At 59.8% G+C, this 21,581-nt stretch overlaps 2 protein-coding genes across 4 annotated transcripts; one reads left to right on the top strand and one right to left on the bottom strand.

Moving 5' to 3' along the window:
• The first annotated feature begins 179 nt into the window (after positions 1 to 179).
• Positions 180 to 14,540, top strand: TMEM259 (transmembrane protein 259). 2 transcript variants are annotated; one of them, XM_027472527.3, is made up of 11 exons: positions 180 to 713; positions 3,923 to 4,189; positions 4,501 to 4,615; positions 6,708 to 6,818; positions 8,176 to 8,298; positions 8,635 to 8,735; positions 9,652 to 9,709; positions 10,016 to 10,099; positions 10,606 to 10,738; positions 11,148 to 11,247; positions 12,063 to 14,540. In XM_027472527.3, the coding sequence occupies exons 1-11, from the start codon at positions 486 to 488 to the stop codon at positions 12,897 to 12,899; spliced, it is 2,157 nt and encodes a 718-aa protein (XP_027328328.2). In that variant the 5' UTR covers positions 180 to 485; the 3' UTR covers positions 12,900 to 14,540. The 2 variants fall into 2 exon arrangements, with proteins under 2 accessions (XP_027328328.2, XP_027328327.2); XM_027472526.3 differs by having other exon boundaries at positions 4,501 to 4,669.
• GRIN3B (glutamate ionotropic receptor NMDA type subunit 3B) lies at positions 14,473 to 20,831 on the bottom strand. 2 transcript variants are annotated; one of them, XM_038169020.2, is made up of 10 exons: positions 20,047 to 20,831; positions 18,236 to 18,834; positions 16,777 to 17,827; positions 16,525 to 16,652; positions 16,281 to 16,396; positions 15,966 to 16,117; positions 15,722 to 15,886; positions 15,565 to 15,632; positions 15,154 to 15,447; positions 14,473 to 15,012 (listed from the first exon to the last, which is right to left on the bottom strand). In XM_038169020.2, exons 1-10 carry the CDS (start codon positions 20,491 to 20,493, stop codon positions 14,925 to 14,927), a joined length of 3,108 nt encoding a protein of 1,035 aa, XP_038024948.2. In that variant the 5' UTR covers positions 20,494 to 20,831; the 3' UTR covers positions 14,473 to 14,924. The 2 variants fall into 2 exon arrangements, with proteins under 2 accessions (XP_038024948.2, XP_038024947.2); XM_038169019.2 differs by having other exon boundaries at positions 16,525 to 16,670; positions 20,047 to 20,595.
• Between the last annotated feature and the right edge of the window lie 750 nt (positions 20,832 to 21,581).

Genomic DNA, 21,581 nt, shown 5'->3' with positions numbered 1-21,581 from the left:
ACGCCTTATTTTTCATTTCAGCCTGTTTATTTCCTCCTAATTTTTGTCTTTTTGGGGGCTGAGCCCCCCCCGAAGCTCAGCCGGCCGCGCGCGGTGCATGCCGGGAGGGAGTATCATTTACATACGAGGGGCGGAGCCTGCCGCGGTCCGCCACCGTCCCAGCATCCCCTGCACGCGGGCCGGCGGGGGGAAGATGGCGGCGGGGCGCTGAGGGGCGGAGGGGCCGCGCGGAGGAGGAAGAGGAGAAAGGAGGAGGAAGGCGGCGAGCGGCGGGGGGAGGAGGAAGGAGGAGCGCGGCCCGAGGTGCCCGCACCGCTCCCGGCGCCGCCCATGGCCGCGGGGCCGGCCCGGGAGCCGCCTCCCCGCCGGGCCTGCTCGGGGCCGCGCCGAGGCCGCGGCGGGCGCTGACCAACGGGGCCGGGCCCTCAGCGGGGGGCGCCCCTCGGCCCCCCCCCACCCCCCAATCCCCCCCTCTCCGGGCCGCGATGTCCGAGAACAACCCGCCCCACGCCGCGCACCAGCACCCGGCCACCCACGGCGGGGCCGCCGGGGGGAACGGGCGCGGCGTGCGGAACCCCACCGGCAACCAGAACCCGCTCATCAACGTCCGCGACCGCCTCTTCCACGCGCTCTTCTTCAAGATGGCAGTGACCTACGCGCGGCTCTTCCCGCCCGCCTTCCGCCGCGTCTTCGAGTTCTTCGTCCTGCTCAAGGTGAGGGGCTCGGCGGGGACCCGGGGCTGCCCCAAGCTGGCTCCTAAACGCCTCCAGCCCTCGGTTCTGCCCCATCTCCGGAGGTGTCTGCGCTGTCCGAACCCGGCTGGCGCAGGCCCAGTGAGGTGTGAGGAGCTGTAGGGACGCTCGGCAGTGCCCTGGCTGTCAGAGCTCTGCTGCGAGCCCTGGAGGTGCAGAGGGAATCGCTGACCCCGCTCTATAGGCGAGGCAGGGGCAGAGGCAGGTGTGGGTGTGGAAGGTTTTGTGGTGGTTCCAGGGGATCACACACGAGATGCGTGGCTGCTGGGGTGTCATTGAGTTGTGTCTCTGCTAGAAGCGAGCAGTGCACAGCCCCGGCTTGTCACTACTTCAGTGTAGTAGTCAACACCCTTGGGTGTTCCTGGACAGCATCAGACTTCCACTAAACAGGATAAAAGCCTGCCTGCCATCTCGTTGATGTGGGTGCAGCTCTGGAGACCTTGCACGTAAATGGGGTCTGGAAGTTGAGTCCTTCCCCTTGGGAGTCAGGCAGTGATGGGCAAAATGACCCAGTGCTGTCTGTGTGGGAAGTGGCCTTTGGGTTAAATGCCCCCAGGGCTGCCAAAGCTCAGCTCACCAGCGCCTGCTGGAAATTAAGGGTGAGGGGCAGAGGGGAGGAGGGGTAGCCAGGGAAGAACAGCACGTCTCTGCTGCAGGTTTCAAAAATTTGGCTGCTTAAAACAAGACAACATTTGGGATCTGTGTCTCATGCTGCACACAGACATTTTCTCCCTGTCCAAGAGGCGTTCAGGATTTTAACCTCTCTCCTTTCTCCCCCCGTCGTGTGACTGGATTCAGGCAGACAGGGAGATCGGAGCGGAGCCAGTGGCCAGGCTGGCAGGTGGAGCGAGCGGTCCAGCTGGTAGCAGTTCTGTCTGAGCACACCTGAGGAAATAAAAATACTCACAGGGCACCTGCAGAGAGCACTGCCTGCCCCCTCGGGGTCAGAAGCAAGCTGGGCTTTCAGCCTGCTCCATGCAGGGAGCAGCAGCAGGAGGTGGCAGAGGGGAATTCCTGAGGCTGCTCCTGCTTTGGTGGCCTCACCGCCGTTCTTCCTGCGCCGAGGGAGCTGTTTGTGATTTACCTTCCCCTTGTCTTCCTGCGCAGCTCCCCCGCAGATGTGGTGTTTACCAGTCTGTGTGTTCACAGCAAATAGGTCAGGAGCAGCGGGTGCAGGGACAGCTCGTTGAATCGCGAGCGGGCGCATGAAGCGCTCCCGTGCTGCTTCCTGGGCTCCTGCTCCTTGGAGCTTTGGGCTGTGAACTTTGGACGGCGTTGGGTAACGTCATGCTGGATTTATCAGCCTCGCTGCAGGGAGGGAGTTTTATTAGCTCGCTTTGTTTTGCTGTGACCCACAGCTGTTCCGTGAGCCAAAAAGCATCTTCCATGTAGAATGGGCGTGCTTCAGCCTGAAAGGCCTCTCTGGTGGGTGACAAACTGCCTGAACTTGGGGCTGGACATGCACTCTCAGAGCAAGCCACTTGATTTTTAATAACAATGTTCCTTTGCAGCACTGGCTGATGCTTTGGGGCTTTATTTCTTCTGGTGTGATAAGCAAGAATTTTCTGTCTGGTTGCCTGTAAGAGGCTCCAGCAGAGACTTGTTTAAAACTCTTTTGGGATGTTACAACGTTGGTAGGACAGAAAACCAGCTAATTCCTGGGAATCAGCTCCAAGGTTGTTGAATTAGTGGGCAGGAGCCCTCTGTAGCTTTAAACACAATGCAGGAACTGAGAGGTGCCCGCTGAGGATCGCTGACTCTGGCTGATAAATAGGGACTGTGCTGGAGGGAGCAGAACCAGGCTGACAGTAAGTCTGTGGTGTGTCGAGGGTCCAGAGCCTGCAGCAGTCCTGAACAGTCCTCTGGACCCTCTTGGCACATCCTCAACTTTCAGAGGCTGACGCTTCTGCCCCAGGTTTTGTGTTGTGGTCTCGCAGCTGGTTGTCTCTTCTTGTGCAATCGGGCAGCCTTCCCCGAGCTTCAACAGGAAATATTCGACAGGAAGGGTTCTGTGCGGAGAGGGGAATGGTGGACAGCCAGAGAAGGGTGTAGTTTGTTGAACTCCACGGTTCCGTTCCTGTTTTTTTGGTGGTGTTTGGGACCTCGGCACGTATTCACTCTGCTCGGGTGGTTTTGGTTCCCAGGACCTTGTGTGGGGCTGGGGCTGTGGCTGCGAGCTGTGCCGGCCAGCAGGACGCGTGTGCTTCGTGCAGGAGGTGGCAGGGCCCCGGCCCCGTGGGCAGGCAGGGATGGGTCCTGCTTTTGGTGACTTTGTTGGCGCTGAAACCATGGCTCTGGTGTGCTGGAGGCTGTGTGAGCCCAGGTCGTCGGCAGGTAGTCCTCTGCAGGGCTTTTATTTGCAGTTCAGAAGTGCTTCTTTCCCTGCTGTGCTCAACATCTGGCCTGACCGAGCAGAGTTAACCACAGATCTGTCTTAACGCCTCCTAATCTTCCTGCGAGAGCTTCGGTAGCCTTTCCTCGCGGCTGTGTTGAGTGAGCAGCAGATCAAAGCAAGTCTTGGGTTTAGCAAAGTGAGCTGTGGGTTGGCAAAGTTTCGTCAAGACACTGCTTTGGCTCTTTGAAACGAGAGAGAACTCAGTGGTAAGCTGCGTGGGGCCTGGTCTGTACCCACCTGCAGTGCCCCTGGGGCTCGGGACGAAGCACTTTGCCCCAGAACACGCGGAGGGAAGGCAGCGGGCACCGGGCACGGGGTTTTGTAAGAGTTGGCGCTTCGTGACCCGAGGCAGCGCACACTGCCGACGTGCCCCTTGGGTGGCAGCCAGCCAGCGTAGCACCCACAGCACACTTGCAGTGGCGGGGAAGTTTTGGTCAAAGGCACCTTGGAAACTGGTTCCCAGGAACAGCTTCAGGCCTCTCCTGGTGCTTACCCTGCAGGGAGGAGGGCTCAGCGTGTCGAAGAGGCTTCGGAAGGACAGGAAGCACAGGGAGAGTTTTGACATTTGTCTGTGGGGCTGGAAAAGTCGCCCAATTCTAGGCTGCCTTATTCTTTGGTGCAAAGACCACCGGGGTTGGAAAGCATAAAAGCTCTTGTCCACTTGCAAATCTGAGGTCTTTATGGGCAAAGAAGAGATGGTCGAAACTGGGGAGCCTGCAAACAGGCAGCGCTGGGTCAGGCTGACGGTGTCTGCTTTGTTTCTTGCCCTGTCCAGGCTCTCTTCGTGCTCTTCATCCTGGCTTACATCCACATCGCCTTCTCCCGCTCGCCCATCAACTGCCTGGAGCACGTGCGAGATAAATGGCCGCGCGACGGCATCCTGCGGGTGGAAATCCAGCGCAACTCGAGCCGGGCCGCCATCTACCTGCAGTTCTGCGGAGCTGAGAAGTTCCCAGGAATGGTGGCTGAGCCCGCAGCTGAGGAAGAAGAGGAGGAAGAGGAGGAAATGACTGTGGATATGTTTGAAAACAGCTCGATCAAGGTAAAGGCACGCTCCCTGTGTACACGGGGGGAGGTGAGGGTTGGTTTGGGGACGAACAGTTTGTTAATGCAGTCTTTGTGAGTAAGCTGGGGTCCCTCTGTTCTCTCAGTCATCTGGCAGAGAGCGTGTTCCCTTGGCTTTTCCTGGACCTCCTGGTTAGCCTCTCCTGTTTTAAGACAGAACTTAAATGCTGAGAAGCCGGCCTCTCCTGGCTTCCTTCTGGTGGCTGAGGCCATCGCTGGGGCACGGGGAGCCCAGAAGGCTGGAGTTGAAGTGACTGCTAATGTGACTTGTCCACGGTTTTCCCACAGTTTGAGCTGGATATCGAGCCCAAGGTGTTCCTCAAGCCGTCCCGGATGAGCAGCACCGAGGCGCTGAGCCGCAACGAAAGCCAGGAGTTCTCGTTTAGTGAAGCGGCCACTAAAGGTATGCAGCCTCTGCGGGAGACTGTGTCCGAGTTTGAGATGCTAACCAGAGCAGGTAAAGACAACTTCTGCTGCTATCTGTGCTCCCCCCTTCCCCTGCACCTCTGCACCTTCCCTGCGCCTCTCATCCTGGCTTTTCTGGGGCTGTGCACGGTGACCTTAAACGTCCCCAGGCTATCCCCGACGCTTTCACCTGTGGTTAACCGTGTCCCTGCTAACCACAGACCTACAGCAACGTCTTTCCTTTGGCTGGGGGGGCTGGGAGTTGGGCGGGTGCATCTGGGGGACGAGGTTTGCTGAAGCCTTCTGGGCTGGCATCATGTTTCTGCAGCGATCGGTGCCAGATAGCTCAGATGAATGCGAACCTCCCTCTCCTGAGCGTTCTGCATTTACTGTCCTCTGGAGACCCGCGGGGATCCAACTGACGGTGCACATTCCTCGCTGCATTAACAGGATTTGGGCTGTATTTTGGGGCCCTGACTCAACACCAGTACCTGCAAGAGCAAACTAATCTGGAAAGCCACCAAGCAAGTTTCAGGAGGTTGCGAGATGCAGTCTTGCTGTTCTGCGTCGTTCAGAACATGGCTCATGGATCGTCCTGCTTCCTCCCTCCCCTGTTTTGGTGTGAACTGCTAATGTTTCCTAAATGCTGGAGGGAGATTCAGTGGCTTTGTTCGGTTTAAAATGGAATTCCAGTGTTAGAAAACTTTTGTCAGGGGAGGAAATCTGTTTTAAAAAAAAGTTTAAAAAGAGAAATACGACAATTGGATCCTTGTTTGCCTTTTTCCCCTTTGCTCTTGCCCTGGAAGTACTGGGGTTCTTTGCTCTTCAGCAGTACTGGGTGTTCTAGCAGTGGAGGATTGTGAGGCTGGACGTGGCAATAGCACCGTTCCCTTGGTCTTGCAGAGTTTTGCTTGATGCTGATCCAGAACTAATTAGTCCCGTGTTTAAGATGATTAAGTCTCCTAAGGCAGGAGAACGTGTAAATATTTTGGGTGCAATGCCTTCATTAATAGTTGCTTAAGTTCTGTAAGAGCCCTGTTGTACAGCACTGCCACCGCCGGGCTGGGCCTTGCTGTGCTGAATGCCCAGTGGGAAACAATCCAGCAACATGGTAGGAGAGAGAATCGTGCCCCTTGTTAACGTAGCTACAAAATTCATCTTTTCAAATGGGTCCTAGAGCCACAAGTGCCTGTTTGCAGTGTAATTCCAGCTCCTCTGTTCTGTAAGTACACCAAGTTCAACGTTTAGGCAGAATGTATTGCCGTGGAAGGGTGCTGAGTGATACCAATGGAGTAATTCTTTTGTTGGTACTTCAACGCTTCATTTGCATTTGACCTTAAAACTGTTTTTGTTTCAGTTTTAGTTTTCACTAAAAGCACCAGCCGGCATTTGCTGCCCAAGAAATGCGATCTCTCTCCTAGGCAGTCAGGGAGGTTGATGGGGCACTTCTGTCAGTGATGTGTCAGCCTCAGTCGGGTGAGGCAGGCACGCTTCTTCCATTGTTGTATCCTACTAAACGTTTTTGGTGGTGGTGTTTCAGACAGGTAGCAAAAGCATTAATTTGTAACTGTCCTTAAAAAAAACAACTTCAGACACTGAAGGCTTTTCTAATCTGTAGTTGCTCCTGCCTAGCTTTTGAGATTTGTAATTGCAGCAGTGACCTCTACCTCTGCGTCCAGAGAAGTGCAGTGCTAGTTGTACTTGCCTTGTTTACTTGGTGCTCAGCAGCTGAGCTGGTGCTCAGTTTATTTTCCTGCTGTTTCCTGAGCAGTGAAGAAGGCAGAAATTGAAGGCAAAAATGAGTGGCGTGGGGCAGATTCTGGATGGTGCTTGGCATAGCTTGAAACCTCTGCCTTGAAGCTTTCCTGGAAGCTTCACATTAAGGACTAACATCAAGGGAATGGGCTTCAGTTTCGAGAACTCATATCGATTCATTTTAAATTGGTTGAAGAAAGCCTGGAACGTGTTCACAACTGATTACGTTTTCAAGAACGTGGTGATATGGGGGGAGGGAGTCCAGAGGTGCTGTTTCTTCTTGGCGACTGTCTGTGAACCCTGCTGTTGAGCCTCCCTCCCACCCTCTCTTGCAGTGTGGCCGCAGGAGGAGTACATCGTGGAGTACTCCTTGGAGTACGGCTTCCTGCGCCTGTCCCAGAGCACACGCCAGCGCCTCAGCATCCCCGTCATGGTGGTGACTTTGGGTGAGTGAGGGAGCCAGCCCGCTCTGGTGCACCTGTGGACGCGTGTTCCTGCAGATACCCCACTGCTGGCTCTCATCAGGATGTCAGTCATGTCCCATCTACTCCTTATTAGTCTTGTGGAAACTATTTATAACGGCTGATGGCGCTCATTTTTCACGTGGGAGAGCTGCTTTATGGAGCCGTTACTGCTGTGGTAGGTGGTACCTTCCCAAGAGGAGCTCTCTGCAGTGCTGGAGCCTGTTTTTGTTCCCAAGCCTTAATGTTCCATCCAGCACAGATTTCTCTCTGAGGAAGGAAAGGCCCGGTGGTACTGAGGGTGCTGTTTCGGTGCAGTCCAACGGGACTGCTTTGTTTTGTGGTTTAGAGACTTGAAACATCACAGCCCTTTGAGGCAGAGACACTGCAGCGTGTAGCAGAGCAGCAGTGCTCGTGCCCAGGGTGTGCGTCAGGGACCTGCGCAGCGCTTTCTCAGCACACTTCTGTGCCCCTGCCAGCACCAGCAGACCGTTTTCATGGGGCAGCGTTCTCTTCTGGTGTTTACTCCATTCAATTCAGAACCGTGTTCTCAAACCTTCTCTTGCCTGTGACGTTAATTGATCTGTAATGAGCTGGTGCTGCAGCGATTGGACTAGATCACGTTACTCGCTCCTAACCGACCTGAAGCACAGCTGGGCTGGAGTACTAAGCAGAGATTCCCTACGGTTAATGGGCAGTTTCCATGTTAAATGGTTATTTACTGACCTGGGCTTTCCCATTCAGCTAGACAAATTCCTTCATAAGTATCCTAGTAATTTACTGAAAAATCGTTTGTTTCTGGGCTTTCATATTAATTGGATTTGGGGTATTTTTACCAGCTGAGCAGTGTTTGTACAGCAGAATGCACTTGGATGTTTTGTACCATCTTTGTTAGTGCCCAGAGCTGTGGGGAGGTGTTGGTGGGCTCCAGCAGCACCATGCAGAGCCCAGCTGATGGCTGAAAAGCCTCTGCAGTCCCTCTGAGCTTTACCAGAACTAATTTCTCTGGGCTATTACTTGGGGGTGAGCCTTTTGTTGCTAGGGACTTGGTCTAAGCTCAGGAGGCAAATTCCCTTTGTGTGTGTGCCAATGAGAGGATCACAGCCCTGGTGGAATTCTTAAGGCCTGATTGGCACTGGCACTTGACCAGCGTGGCTGTATTTGTCTGTGTGACATTTTTCCCTCCCAGCCCTGCCCAGTTTAGTTACGCTGCCAGAGGTTCAAGTGCAGGCACAGGTCTGCTGGCATGTGTGTCCTTTTAAATGATGAGAAGTCTGTGCTTGCCTTCCTCCTCTGTGGATTGAGTTCTGAACAATCTGATTTTTGTGTGTGTTCTGTCTAGATCCTACCAGGGATCAGTGCTTTGGGGACAGATTCAGTCGTCTGTTGCTGGACGAGTTCCTGGGTTATGATGACATCCTGATGTCAAGTGTCAAAGCTTTGGCTGAAAACGAAGAAAACAAAGGTAAGGCTTGGAGGAATCACTTCCAGCAGCTGTGCAGAGCAGGTGGTGGCTTTTCTGTGGATGCATGAATATTGTCTTCTGACTATTGATTAATCTCCTCTGCAGCTCACTGCGTTACGGAGGGGTGTACTGTCAAGGACAAAATGAAACAAATGGGAGGGGAGAGACATCTGCAAATGTGACTTCCTTATTGCACTGCATAACAATGGGGTGCAGCCGTGCAGAGGGGTTGCCTTAGATCTCCTGCCTTACATCCTAGTTCTTCAGAAGTTTGGTCTTGTTTTGTGAGGTGGTCACATTGGGGTTGTGTGGTGGTTTTGTTTTTTTTCCCCCCAGGTTTCCTTCGGAACGTGGTGTCTGGAGAGCACTACCGCTTTGTCAGCATGTGGATGGCCAGGACTTCCTACCTGGCAGCCTTTGTCATCATGGTGATATTTGTAAGTTGGCAGGAGCCGGGCACTGCCTGGACTCTGAGCTCAGCTGATCAGCATGTGGGTGAGGTTTTATGTCACAGTACAGGCCTGAGCTCATAGCTGCTTCTAAAGCTAAGCCACTGGAGCATGCAGCTCTACTGATTCTTTTTCCCTAATGCGGGTGTTTAGTGTCCAAAAAGTGAAGCAAACAGAGGAGCGGAAATAGAATAAATAATGGCTTTGTTGTCAAAGGAGAGATCCAGATTAGAGTCTCTTAAGTGTAATTAAATGCTCAGGCTGCCAAGACACGGGGATTGCCAAGGCAAATTTGTCCTCAGATTTTTAAGAGTGGGTCCAACTAATGTGCCAGGGCTGATCAAAATAGGATCAAGTCTCCTGTGACTACATGTGTGACCAGGCAATTAAAGATCAGTATGAGACAAGACCTCAAGTGATAACTGAGCCTGTGTTCGTAGTCGTGGGTGACTGTCTCCCTTCGTGCCTAACGTCCCATTGATGCAGCTCCTTGTACAACAAAGTCACTGCCAGTGAGAGGAGAAAAGGAGAAGAACACAGGGTGACCTCTGGAGAGGTGCTGGGAGGAGCACAGATACAGAACGGGAGCAAACCCCAGTTCCAGTTCTGCTGCTGTTTGGTTTGGCCACCACTCAAATATTCAAAATCAGTCTCTTTACAAACAAATTACTTACTGTCTGTTTCACTGCAGTAATGCAAAGATTAATTGCTGTTTGTGAAGTCCTAATTACTCTTTGGGAAATTGGTCTGCATAGCTCTAACTAAGGAACGTGGGATATGCACAGCATTCAGTGCAGTGTTGGGAGTCCAGGCTCACCTGTCTGAGCCTCTGCTGTAGCGTGATTTTTGAAAGAAACCCTGACCCTGTGTGACTCTAACAGTGGCCTCTGTTCTCATATTTCAGACTCTGTCCGTTTCGATGTTGTTGCGCTACTCACACCATCAGATTTTTGTCTTCATTGGTAAGGATTCGCTGAGGGATTTAGGCTGATTTTAGGACACTGTGCAGCCCACTGCAGCGTGGTGTATTATGTCTATACCCTGAACTGTTGTGGTTCAGAAGAGTCCTGCATGTAGCTGAGCAGGAACTATATCCCACCTAGATCCCCCTGCACCATGCTTCCAAGGGCTGTTCTGTCCCCTGACAAGTATCGGGGGCAGTGGACGTCACGACACGCAGCAGAGCTCTGAGTGGGGAGTGGTGCTGGGGTGGGGGGCTCCTTGGTCCCACGTTCACTTTGTGATGTAGTGTGTTTTCCTTCTTGCAGTTGACCTGTTACAGATGCTGGAAATGAACATGACAATTGCATTCCCTGCGGCTCCCCTACTCACTGTCATCCTGGCCCTAGTAGGTAAGGATGCGGGCTCACTTCTTGTGTATGTGCAGCAACTCCCTCAGGGATCGGTAGGAAGTCTAATTCCCTGTTCTGACCTGGCCACAGCAGGTGGTCAGTGTCTGCTCCTCACGAGGTGGAAGGCTCTGGAGTTTGATGGCACAGTGAGCTGCGTTGTCCTTCTGTGTCCCCTGGAACAGCGGTTTGTTTGGAAGTCCCATAAATTGAACCTGTGTCCATCTTCAGTTCACTCCAGATTCCCCCTTCCTGTAATTAGCACAGTTGGGATTTTAAACAAAGCCACCAAAATTCTGCTGGCCAGAGCCAGCTGATTCTCTGGCCTGCGTAGTGACTGCAGCCAGCAGTGAGACTTGTTTGGCTGCAGCTGGTGCTTTAAGCAGAGATGAGGCTGTCCTGCTGTGTTTTTTGCCCCAGCTCTGGGAGGGATGTGGGATTTCTTCAAGCAGCCCCTTGCTGTAACTGCCCTGCAACGTGCTGACATCAGGCACCTCTCTGTCCCGTAGGTATGGAGGCCATTATGTCGGAGTTCTTCAATGACACCACAACTGCGTTTTACATCATCCTTATCGTGTGGCTGGCTGACCAGTATGATGCTATCTGTTGCCACACCAATACGAGCAAGAGGCATTGGCTAAGGTATGAGGAACTCAGTCCCATATTGCACAAACTCACTGCATATCCTGATCTCTGGTGGGGGCCTTCTTTAGATCCTTTCCCATCCTCCCAGGAGAGCTTCCACTCCTGAGAGCTGTGTGTCTCCTTGGGAGCTGCCCTGCATGTCACGGGGTCCAAAGTGCAATTATTTTCCACTTCAGCTCGTGCATGGAATCACCCCTACCCTTTGTCTGCCCTTTGTTTTGTTTAGTTGAAGACCTGTTCATAGTGAAGCATGAACATGTGGATAGTGAACGTGCTAATTGCATGTTAATGGGGGTCTGCACCACCTTGTGCAAAACGCACCAGCTCAGAGCAGTTATGAGTGAAAATAAACTCTTGTTTATCCTGTCCATTGATGTATCCTGGTATCTGCTGCCTTTCTGTGCAGGTTCTTCTATCTGTACCACTTTGCCTTCTATGCTTACCACTACCGATTCAACGGGCAGTACAGCAGCCTGGCTCTCGTCACCTCGTGGCTGTTCATCCAGGTGAGTAGCTGCCATTTCTGCTCTCGTTCCTGCAGCCGGCTGCATGGGGGCACGTGCCATCGCGGTGAATTCAGTCCTGGTCCCTCAGAGGGCTCTGGCTGCCCGCAGTTTAAACCATTCTGTTGCTGATTGCTTGCGCTGGCTGCGCTGTTAAAAAGCGATGGAAATGAGCTGCAGTTTGGGCTTCATCAAACTCCTTGTCAAGCGGAGTTTGAGTAGCAATGTTTGCTTTTATAAGAGGTTAAAATAATCCGTGGTTTGGAAATGGAGCAATGGAAACGGGTGGCTATCAAACAGCAGGACTTTTTGGTCACAGGCTGACATCCAGCCATGTGTCTGACAGTAGGCTGAGTTTTGGAAGGGGTTAGGGAAGGATTTCTGGGCCATCTCTGGACGTCTCACTGCAGTGCAGGTATTGGCAAGACCACTCCCGAACTGACATCTTCGGCATCCTGGTTCGAGCAGACCTTTTGTGTGTCTCTGGCTGTTGACCTGCCCCCTCCCTGCTGTGAGATGCAGACAGGGAACTGAAGATGGGCTGGAGATAAATGCCTTCACCCTTGTTCTGACCCCTACAAAGGAAGGGGCTTTGTGCTGTTACCTGTCTTCAGAGCTCTTCAGTTGCTCTCCAACAGCAGCTTGCAGGAGCTATGGTGGGAGGGATAAGAATTCTCTGCAGAATTTCAGATGAACTTCTGGACAGAGCAGCCAAATTCCGCAGTCACTGGATTTACCAGGAGATGACAGAACAGTTCTGCTAGGGAAGTCCAGGCTTGCAGCCCGATGAGTGACTCCTTTCCCTTTGCCTTCTCCAGCATTCAATGATTTACTTCTTCCACCACTACGAGCTGCCAGCTATTCTCCAGCAGATCAGGATCCAGGAGATGCTGCTGCAGAACCAGCAGGTGGGCCAGGGGACGCAGACGACGCTCCAGGACAACCTCAACAACAACACCACCGCTGCCCCCGTCGAGGTGGGGAGCCGCCGGCCCCACCTGGCCGCTGGCCCTGCCGGGGAGAGCAGCGGCCCGGCCGCGCTGACCCCCAGCGAGGCGTCCAGCGTCATCGCTGCGGCCACGGCTGGGAGCGACCTGAACTGGGTCGCCGAGACGGCTGCCATCGTCACGGAGGCCTCGTTTCTCTCTGACCTGAGCTCCACCCTGCTGGAGCCCAACGTGGTGCACGAAGCCATGGCCAACGGGAGCCCTCAGGACGCCGCCGCCTCCAGCCTGGTTGCCCGCATCAGGGTCAGCAGCGACCACCCGGAGACTGCTGTGGGCTCCATCACCATCGAAGTCACTTCGACAGCTGTGGTTGCTGCTGCAGACGTGCCCCCCGCCGCAGAGGTGGCACCGGCTGCGCCCCCCGGCCCGGCACAGGAGGACGGGGCCTCTGTCCCCAGCCCTTCCCCTGCCGAGCAGACTGAGGCCGCGCGAGGCTCAGACAGCCGAGCGAATCCTAGCAGCAAGAACTGCGCCGCAGACGGCGGCGTGGCAGAGCCCCCCCCAGCCCCTGGGGAGAACACTGATCAGGACAAACGCTCGGGCCGTGCTCTGGGGGACCGGGGGGAGAGCGGCCCTTGCCCTGCACCAGCGGATAGTACAGCCAGCTCCGGGCCGTGCTCGGAGCCAGACTCGAGGAGCCTGTCTTGAGTCCCTGTCAGTGTCCTTCTGGACTGCCAGGAAGGCATCTGGATTTCGTTTGTTACTATTTCTCACTTCACCATCATCCTTAACCCATGAATTCCTCTTAGCAGAGGCAGAGCAGCTGGGACAGAGAAGAGGTGCTGCAGTGAACTCCCCTGGGAAAAGCGTGTGCTCGTGCACGGGAGGAGAGGCTGGCGCGTGTCGGACTGCTCTGTGCCAGCTGCTCCCCGTGGGGAGGGTGCGAGGGTCCCAGCGCCTGCGGGGCCTCGTGCTGCCCCTGGGGCTGTGTCCTCCCTGCCACCAGCTCAGTGTCACAGCTCCTCCTGGCCCCCCTGAGGTGGTGTTTGCAGTCCGGGCGTTGCTTGCAGACGTGAGCTGGTTTGTGATGAGCCACGTGTGTGTGCAGCAGCTCTGGTCAGAACAGCAGCTGCATGTGGGCAGGGGGGAGCCGTGCTTGGGAGACAACTGGTAAACTTTCCTTCTCTAGGGGAAAAGAAGCTCAACACCTTCCCCTGACACTGGGCCTGCTCCTACCAGAGCATAGCTGGCCAATAACCAAAGCAGAAGCTGCATTTTAGCCCTGTTTTGTTTTCTTTTTGTTTTTTTCCCCTTGAATTTCACTTGGTCAGGGGGTTTGGGATGTAGAAGCTGCCCTGTGCAGGTTAGAGCAACCACCCCAGGAAAGAGGCACTCGGCTGGGCTTGGAAGCAGTGGAGAAAACATCTCGGCCCTGGAGAAATGCTCGGCCTTCCCCTGCTGGGGATCTCTGCGAGGCTTCCCTCATGCGGCCCCTCTTCAGTGCATGTGGCCCCGGGCAATTTGTAGTTGATGCCCTCTGGGAACTGATTCTAGCTTCGGTGGCTGTAGAGATGGGGAGGGGAAGGACAGCAGCTCTGGCACCTGCAGCTGCAGGGGGTGCAGGTTGTTCTTCAGTGCCTTGTCCCTGCGGAGCGAGCGGCTTTTCGCTGGCTGGCCTGGTGGTGCATGAGGAGGTTTAGCAATGAACCAAAACACTAAAGCTAAGAAATTTCAGCTGATTTTTTTTTCCCTTGTTCTGGCAGCACAGGTGAAGCTCGGGGCTGTGCCTGAGCCCTGTGCACACAGCTGGCTGCCTGCCCCCGGGGTAGGTGCTGGGAAGGGGGGCGTTGTGCTTGTAGGTAGAGCAGAGCTCTCCCAAAAAGGGGGGGCGGTAATGCAGTAGAGTGTCACATCTGGGGGGCTTTGGGGGGCACTGGGGCTGCTGCAGAGCATCCCCAGGTCTCAGCCTCACCTCCCCACCCAGCAGTCAGCGCCTGTCCCCCTCCCACCTGCCTTCGGTGGCTTCCCCCAGCTCCCACGTCAGCACCATGAGGGCTCCCAGCCCCTCTGCATCTCCCACCCAGGTGCCTCCCCCCGTTTTTGTTTTCCTGTTGTCTCAAGGAGCCCTGGGTGTTGCTCTGGGGGGGGGGAGCCCACTTGGTGACCAGCGCTGGGGGCTCCACTGCATGGATGCGCAAGAGGGAGGAGAAATCCGTTGGCTTTCAAGAGGGGTGGGAGGGGGAGGGAGGGAAGCAAACCAAATCGTTTGACAACTGAAGAGTAGAGTTCATTCTATTTAATTAATGTACAAAATGTGTTTGTATATAATAATAAATATTATATCTAACAGCTGCTGTGGTGCTGCCCTGGTGTCCTGCTAGCACTGTGCTGGGATCCTGCTGGGAGGTGACGCGTGAGCAGCCCAGGGCCTGGCCGTGGGCTCAGCACCTCAACCCCTGGGTGCCTCGCATGCTGCCGGGGGGCTGGGGGGGCCCTGCTTGCCCAGTAGGGCTGAGCCTGAGCCCCTGCCCTCAAGTTCACCAGCGCTGGGCAGCGTTTGTGCGAGTGGGAAGGCTGCAGGGAAGGAAGCCGTGCCTGTGGCACCCCCAGCCTTCCACAGCCCCCCCCTCATCCCTCGCCTTTGGGCCCCGTTATTTCGTCTCCTGCCTCGGAGGGAGGGGAGCGGGCTGAGGAAGGGGCCAGCGCCGGTGCCACCACCCAGTGCCCTGGGGCTCAGCCGGGCTTCGGCTCCCTCCTGCTGCCCCCGGGGCTGCTCCGTGCTCCTGCTCGGGGGCTCTCCTGCGGCGGGGCCGGCGCCTGCCTGTGGAGCAAGGAGAGCTGTCAGCCCAGCCCTGAGCCCCCCGCCACAGGGATTGTTGGGTTGTGGGGTGCAGAGCCCTTGAAGCCCCGGCTGTGCTTTTGGGGTGCCCCAGGAGCACCCCCAGGCCCCCACCACACTCACCTGTCCTCCCGGGGCCGCTCCGAGGCCGGTGCCCGGCTGCTCCTGGCCGTGCCCATGGCAGCCACCAGCTCGCTCTTCCTCACCAGGGCTGCACGCAGCTGCTCCCGCATGGCCTCGATCTTCTCCTCCAGCTCCCGCAGCTCATCCCCTGCGCCCTGCAGCGGCCCGTTCCCCCGCGGCCCCGGGGTCCCCTCGCCCTCGGGGGGGACCGCGTCCAGCTGGAAGCGCACCCGGCGCCCCTCCTGCCGCAGCCGGGGCCAGGGCTGCACGCCGGGGCTCTGCTCGGGGGCGCACCTTGAGGAGGGAGAGGGGTCAAGGTGGGGGCTACAGGGGGGTCCCGCTGCAGCCCCCGGGCTGGAGGGTGCCCGTGGGGAGGATGAGAGCAGGGCAGGCGCCCATCCAGGGCCCTACCTCTCCGCCAAGCTCAGCTTCTGGCCCTTCTGCTCCTCCACACCCGTGTTCAGCGCCCGGTGGATTTTCTGTGGGGCACAAGGGAGGGGTGAGGGCCCCAGGGGAGACGGAACGGGGCTGGGGGAAGGTGTTGGGGCCGGGCTCCTCCTCGCCCCACCTGGCTGGTGTGCAGCCAGTAGTTGAATTTCTTCTTCCGCTTGATGCGGGGCAGGACCAGGCGGTAGAAGACGTGCTCGCCCAGCGAGGTCAGCAGGGAGCCGCTGAGCCCGATGCAGAGCAGCACGAAGAGCCCCGAGAAGTGGTAGATGCCCATCTGCAGGGTCTGCGAGGAGAGGGACGGGGGCATTGGCAGGGTCCTCAAAGAGCTCCCCCCCCCGTGCCCAGGGCCCGGCCGCCCGCACCTCGGTGACGGCGAAGACGCGCTTTCCGCAGGGCACCATCTTGTACCACTTGTCGTGCAGGAGGTCCATGAAGCCGGCTGATTTGTAGCGGCTGATGAACTCCGAGAGGTTGGAGGTCAGCGGCGAGTTCTGCGGGAGGCCGATGCCATAGCCTGGCCCCCAGGGCAGGGAGGAAGAGAGCAGCAATGCTAGGACCGGGGGGGCAATGGCCAGGCACAGCCCCCAGCACCCACCACTGAGGGGCCCCCCACCATGCCATATGTCCAGAGCCCCCCAAAAAGCCCCAGCATGTCTCCCCCTCCACCATTCCCCCACCTTCGATGGCAAAGGGCTTGCCCACGGTGAGCAGTTTGCAGTCGGAGTCAATGGAGACCTCGTAGTCCAGCAGGGACTTGTCCATGATGAAGGCGTTGAGCTTGGGGGGCTCTGTCCTGCGCCAATGCGGGGCGGAGGGGGGGGAGCTCAGGGACGGGGCTGCCCCCCCATTGCAACACCCTCAGGGGGGTCTGCAGGGGAGGGGGTAAGCAGAGGGGCCCCCGATGCCCCCCCCGACCCTCACTTGAGCATGGTGACGCCGGCGGGGGTGGTGGGGACGTTGTAGCGCCGCATGTACTCGTGCATCTCGGGGAAGCTCTTCTTGATGTACTCCTCGGCGCTGCTCTCCCACACCGTGCCGAAGCGGAAGCCCTGCGAGGGGTGATGCAGCTGGAAGGAGGCACCACAGCGTCAGTACCCCCTGCCCGGGGGGATCAGAGCCCCCCCCTCCCTTCCCCGAGCACATCTCCAAGCCCACCCAGCGGCGCGCTCCCACCTTGGGGTCGTGGATGCCCGAGAGCTCCTCGAAGGTCTTCTCCCCCACCATGACGGCCGCCAGGTTGGCCGTGTAGCTGGAGAGCACCAGGAGGCAGAAGATGGCCCAGAGGTTCATGAGGAAGCGGCCGGTGCAGCACTTGGGCGTCTTGCTGGAGACGGTGCGCCCAAAGAGGATGGCGTAGCAGAGGTTGAGGGCTGAGGAGTAGGAGAAGATCTTCATGCGGTTGCGGCCGTGGGGGGTCATGCCGTAGGGGCTCTTCCACTCGTAAAGGGTGAGGAAGAGTGCGGTCATGTGCAGGGCCACGAAGATGCCCACCCACATGGTCCAGTGCAAGGGCCACATGAAGGCCCCGATAGGCGACGCTGTGTCCTTGGTCCTCACCAGGATGCCCAGGCTGGTGGAGAAGAAGGGGCTGGTGAAGTCGATGACTTTGCTCCGCGCCGAGTTGATGCTGAAGGAGGTGACGGCCATGTGGGCCGTGCCGCTGAGCAGGTCCCCCACCAGCCCCGTCCAGCGCCCGTTCTTCCAGGCCCCGTATTTCCCATCGCCCACGATGTAGAGCTCGAAGTCGAAGGGCACGTCCTCGGCCAGCTTCTCCAGCAGGTCGATGCAGTACCCGTAGCAGCACTTCTTGTACTCCCGCGGCACCGAGCCGTTCCCAGCACCAAGCTCCTCGAAGAGGGCGTCCAGCACGGCTGAGTCGTTGGTGCCGGGGTCCAGGCAGAGCTGCCCGGCCGGGCAGCTCCCGTCCTCGTCCACCTCCCGTGTGAAGACGAAGGGGTGCTCCACCAGCGTCACCACCCGCAGCTTGGCGCGGGCGCCGCCTCCCCCCTTGGCCAGGTTCTTGCGCTGGAGGTGGCTCTGCCAGGCGCCCTCCTCCAGCTCCAGCTTGCCGTGCCGCCAGGCGCCCATCGTCACCCACGTCGGCTGCCCCAGCGAGTCCCGCAGCAGGCTCCAGACGCGGTACTGGTGCTCCGTCTGCACCCGCGTCCCGTTCTGCACCTGCACGTGTCCCGTCCGGCCGTGGAAGGAGGTGTTGGACATGAACCTGGGGAGGAGTGCACGGGGGGGTCACGGCTCGGGCACAGCAGGGTCCTGCTTTGGGGAGGGGAGGTGAGGGACGGGGCTTGTGGCTGGGAGCGCGAGGTGCCCAGCTCGGCACAGAGGAGGAGCAGGATCCGGCCCTGCTGCCTGTGCCCTGCAGCTCGCTGTGCCAGCAGGGCCAAGCGCTATTAATATTTATACAGCACCAGAGCTCGGGCAGCGTGAGGGAGATCTGAAGTGACGCAGCCCCCTTGTGCAGCCGCACAGAGCCTGTCCCTGGGGGGGGGCCATGCACTGAGCCCCACAGCAGCAGCCACACTGGCTGTAGCCAGGTCACCCCCCCACCATGCCCCAAAACCACCACAGAGGAGCAGGGAGGGGGCACGGCCCCCCCCGGCAGCACCGTCCTTACCTGGAGAGGAAGCGCCCCGAGGACTCGGTGCCCTCCCTGAGCCTGCCGTTGCAGTTCACCGTGGTGGGGACGAGCGCGAGGTCGGGGCGCACGGCGGCGGCACTGGCGATGGCGCGGGACACCAGCTCCACCGCGTCCTGCACGAACGGCTCCAGGGGGGGCCGGCCCACCTCCCCAAAAGCCAGCAGCCCCAGGGGCAGCCCCTCGGTCTGCAGCTCGCCGGCACGGAGCGGGGAGCCCAGGATCCAGTGAAACTCCTGCGGCAGCAGCCCCGACTGTTCGACCACCCTGAAGAGCAGCCGGGCGTGCCGCAGGTCGCAGCCCAGCACCAGCACGGGGCTGGAGAGAGCCTTGAGGCGCTCCCCGCGCTGCCGGAGGTAGCGGGAGGCCCTGGGCTCATCCAGGTAGCCGAGGTCCAGCACGGTGCGGAGGAGGAGCTGGGTGCGGCGGGCCCAGAGGCCGAGGAAGCCGGAGACGTCCCAGGGGTGGCAGAGCACCAGGCTGGTCTCGTGCCAGTCGTTGGCCTGCAGGATGCTCGCCAGCACCTCCACCAGCGTCTCCAGCGAGCTCTGACGGTCCATGTGGAAGTGGAAGGGGCTCTGCCGGCACACAGGGGTGGTGGCTGTCCCCAGCCCTGCTGCTGCCCCTGGGGACAGCCCAGAGCAGCACCAACCCTCCCACCCAGGGACCACCCCACTCCTGGCCCTGCTCCCCCCAGCACCAGCACGGATCGGAGCAATGGTTTCCCTCTGCCCACGCAGCTCCGGCCACACACCCGAGGGTGTGCAAAGCCCAGGAGACCAGAAGGCTGCCCAGGGAGGAGACCCCGCTCTGAGCCCCCCCGCTGCCACCTGAGCCGGGGGTCGTGCATCTGCCCTGCTGCCAGCAGCACGCAGCCAGCCCCAGCCCCAAGCAGGAGCTGCAAGGACGCAGCAGGCGTGGAGGGCGGCGCAGCCGGCGCGTGTCCCCGCGGGAGGCTGGGGGACAGGCTGCTGCCGTGCTCCTGCTGCCTGCCAAGAAGCGGAGTCACCTTCCTGGTGGCTGAGCGGAGGCTGGCGGCTGAGCCCAGCGTGGGCGAAGGAGCCCAAATGCTCCAGAGAGTGCAAAGGGGTCGGGCAACACAGCCCTGCGTGGCAAGGGTCTGTCCCCAGAGGGGACTGGGAGAGGCACAAATCCAGCCCCAGGACCGCGGGGCCGGGGACAGGTCTCTGCTGGCGATGTTTAGGCTGTGAATCACGGCACGGGTGAGTGTGGCCATTGCGCCTGGGCCAGTGGGGCTGAACTGGGTGGCACAGGAGGCTCCGGGCACATCCCCAGGGCCCTGCTGGGGCTGGACCAGGGTTGGGACTGGGGATGGGGGAGCACGGGGCTGCCAGGGGAGCTGCCTTGGACTGGGAACTGGGATTGGGTTGGGACGGAGCTGGGATGGGGGCCGGGATAAAGGTGGGAGAGAGCCGGGATGGGGGCTGGAACAGAGGCAGGATGGGGGCAGACTGGTGCCCAGTAGGGGACTGGGATGATGCTGGGATGAGGTCAGGCTTGAGCCAGGATGGAGCTCGGGATGGCGCCGAGACAGGGACGGGAACAGCAGCAGGGTGAGGACGGGATGGGGACGGGATGGGGACGGGATGGGGGCAGAAATTGGGGAAGGGATGGAGCTGGGATGCAGCGAGGATGGGGGGGCCACGACAGAACCGCGATGGGGGCAGGACAGGAGCAGGGACCGGAGCCGGGGCGCGGAGCCGGGGGTCCCTCCCGGGGGTCCCTCCCGGGGGTCCCTCCGCCCACAGCGGTGCCCGCGAGGCTCTTACCTGCGGGCGGAAGGGCAGCGGGCCGCGGGTGTCGAGGACGCTGACGAAGGGGAGGCGCAGGGCGGCGGCGAGGAAGTCGAGCTGGAGCAGCTCCCGGCGGGAGCGGGGCACGGCCAGGACGGCGGCCACGCCGCGCCCCCCCAGCGCCCCGCAGAGCCACCGCGCCAGCGAGCCGGGGTCCCGCGCCGCCGGGGCGCCCGCCACCAGCTCCAGGCTGCGGTTGTGGGGCAGCGCCGCCCCCCCGAGCCCTCCGGACCCCCCGGCCCCCCCCGGACCCCCGGCGGCCCCGGCCAAGGCGGCGCGGACGCGGCCGGGGGCTGCGGGCGGCAGCAGCGCTCCCAGGCGCACGGCGGGGCCGGCGCGGGCCGGGACGCGGCAGGGCTGCGGGTGCCCCCCCGCCGCCCCCAGCGCGGCCGCCAGCAGCCAGAGCGCCCCCAGCCCCGCCATGGGCACCCCCGGCCCCCCCCCGGATCCGCTCTGCGCCCGTCGGGCCGAACCGAGCCGAGCCGCGCCGGGCCGGGGCGGGCCGGGGGCGGGGGCAGCTCCGCCGCGGCGGGGCGGGAGGGGCCGGGACGGGCCGGGAGAGGCACCGGGAGCTGCCCCCCCCCCGGCTCCGGTGGTCCCCTGGGGGCTCCGGGAGCGCGTGGCCGGAGGGGACCTCCCCGGGGTCGGGTCCCGCCGCGGCCCCGCGGGGGTGGCGCCGCCTCGCAGGGTCCCCCCCGTGCCCCGGGGGAGCCGTCGGGGGGGGGTCCCGAGGAGCCGCCGCGCCTCGCACCGAGCCCCGGCGCTGCGCGTTCCGCCCGCCCCCGCCCGACGGGACCCGGCCGGGCTCCGGCGGCTCCTCCGGGCCGAGCCCCCGCGGGCACAGCGAGCCCGAGGCTCCCGGGGGTGCGGGGGGTGGGGGGGGCTCGGCCCGGGGCCGGGGGGCTCCTCGGTCCGGGACGGGGATCCTCGGCTGCCGGGGAGCTGGGGCGGGAGCGGCTCCGCTGAATTCGGAAGAGAAAGCGAGCGAGAAGGGAGCCAAGGACCAGCTGGCGAAAATATTGATCACCAGACAGCTTTAATGAGTCAAAGCTTAATGAATTCCCCTTGCGGGGAGCGGATCCTGGCGGCCCCGGGCAGAGGCTGGGGGGGCCCTGGCACGGAGCAGCCCCCGCAGCCCCCACCCCAACGTGAGCCCCGCGGAGGAGCCTGGAGCAGCGCTTGGGGGGGGGGGGCTGGGAGGGAGCGCCCCGACCTGGGGCAGCCCCCAAGGTGTGGGGAAGCCCCCGGGGCTCCACTGCTGCAGCCCCAGCTCTCTGCATGCCCCGAGCACCCCCCTGGCTCCGGCTGCTGCTCCCTGCTGCAGCCCCTTAACGTTGATCCAAACCGTCAGGAGGAAGGCGGGGAGCACAAGAAGAGGAATGGGGCTTATTAAGCTAAAAGCATTATCTCAGCGAGCTGGCGTGCGAGCGGGCTGCGTGGACACTGGCGCTATTAAAGTGCACTTTAAATCAGCTGCGCTTACTTCTGGTGTGCTGAGCTGCTCGATGCGG

This window comes from Anas platyrhynchos, chromosome 29, assembly GCF_047663525.1.
Source record: "Anas platyrhynchos isolate ZD024472 breed Pekin duck chromosome 29, IASCAAS_PekinDuck_T2T, whole genome shotgun sequence".
NCBI classification, from domain to species: domain Eukaryota; kingdom Metazoa; phylum Chordata; class Aves; order Anseriformes; family Anatidae; genus Anas; species Anas platyrhynchos.
The sequence above is the reverse complement of the archived record's forward strand: the minus strand, read 5'-3'. Positions and strand labels throughout refer to the sequence as shown.

Bases quoted from the DNA above. Each gene is read 5' to 3' on its own strand.
- TMEM259 (XM_027472526.3), top strand. From the start codon at position 486: ATGTCCGAGAACAACCCGCCCCACGCCGCGCACCAGCACCCGGCCACC. The intron at 9,710-10,015 runs GTAAGGATTCGC...TCCTTCTTGCAG, and splicing joins TCAGATTTTTGTCTTCATTG to TTGACCTGTTACAGATGCTG. The intron at 10,739-11,147 runs GTATGAGGAACT...CTTTCTGTGCAG, and splicing joins AGCAAGAGGCATTGGCTAAG to GTTCTTCTATCTGTACCACT.
- GRIN3B (XM_038169019.2), bottom strand. From the start codon at position 20,493: ATGGCGGGGCTGGGGGCGCTCTGGCTGCTGGCGGCCGCGCTGGGGGCG. The intron at 16,118-16,280 runs GTGGGGGAATGG...CCTGGGGGCCAG, and splicing joins CAAGCCCTTTGCCATCGAAG to GCTATGGCATCGGCCTCCCG. The intron at 15,633-15,721 runs GTGGGGCGAGGA...TGTGCCCCACAG, and splicing joins ACTGGCTGCACACCAGCCAG to AAAATCCACCGGGCGCTGAA.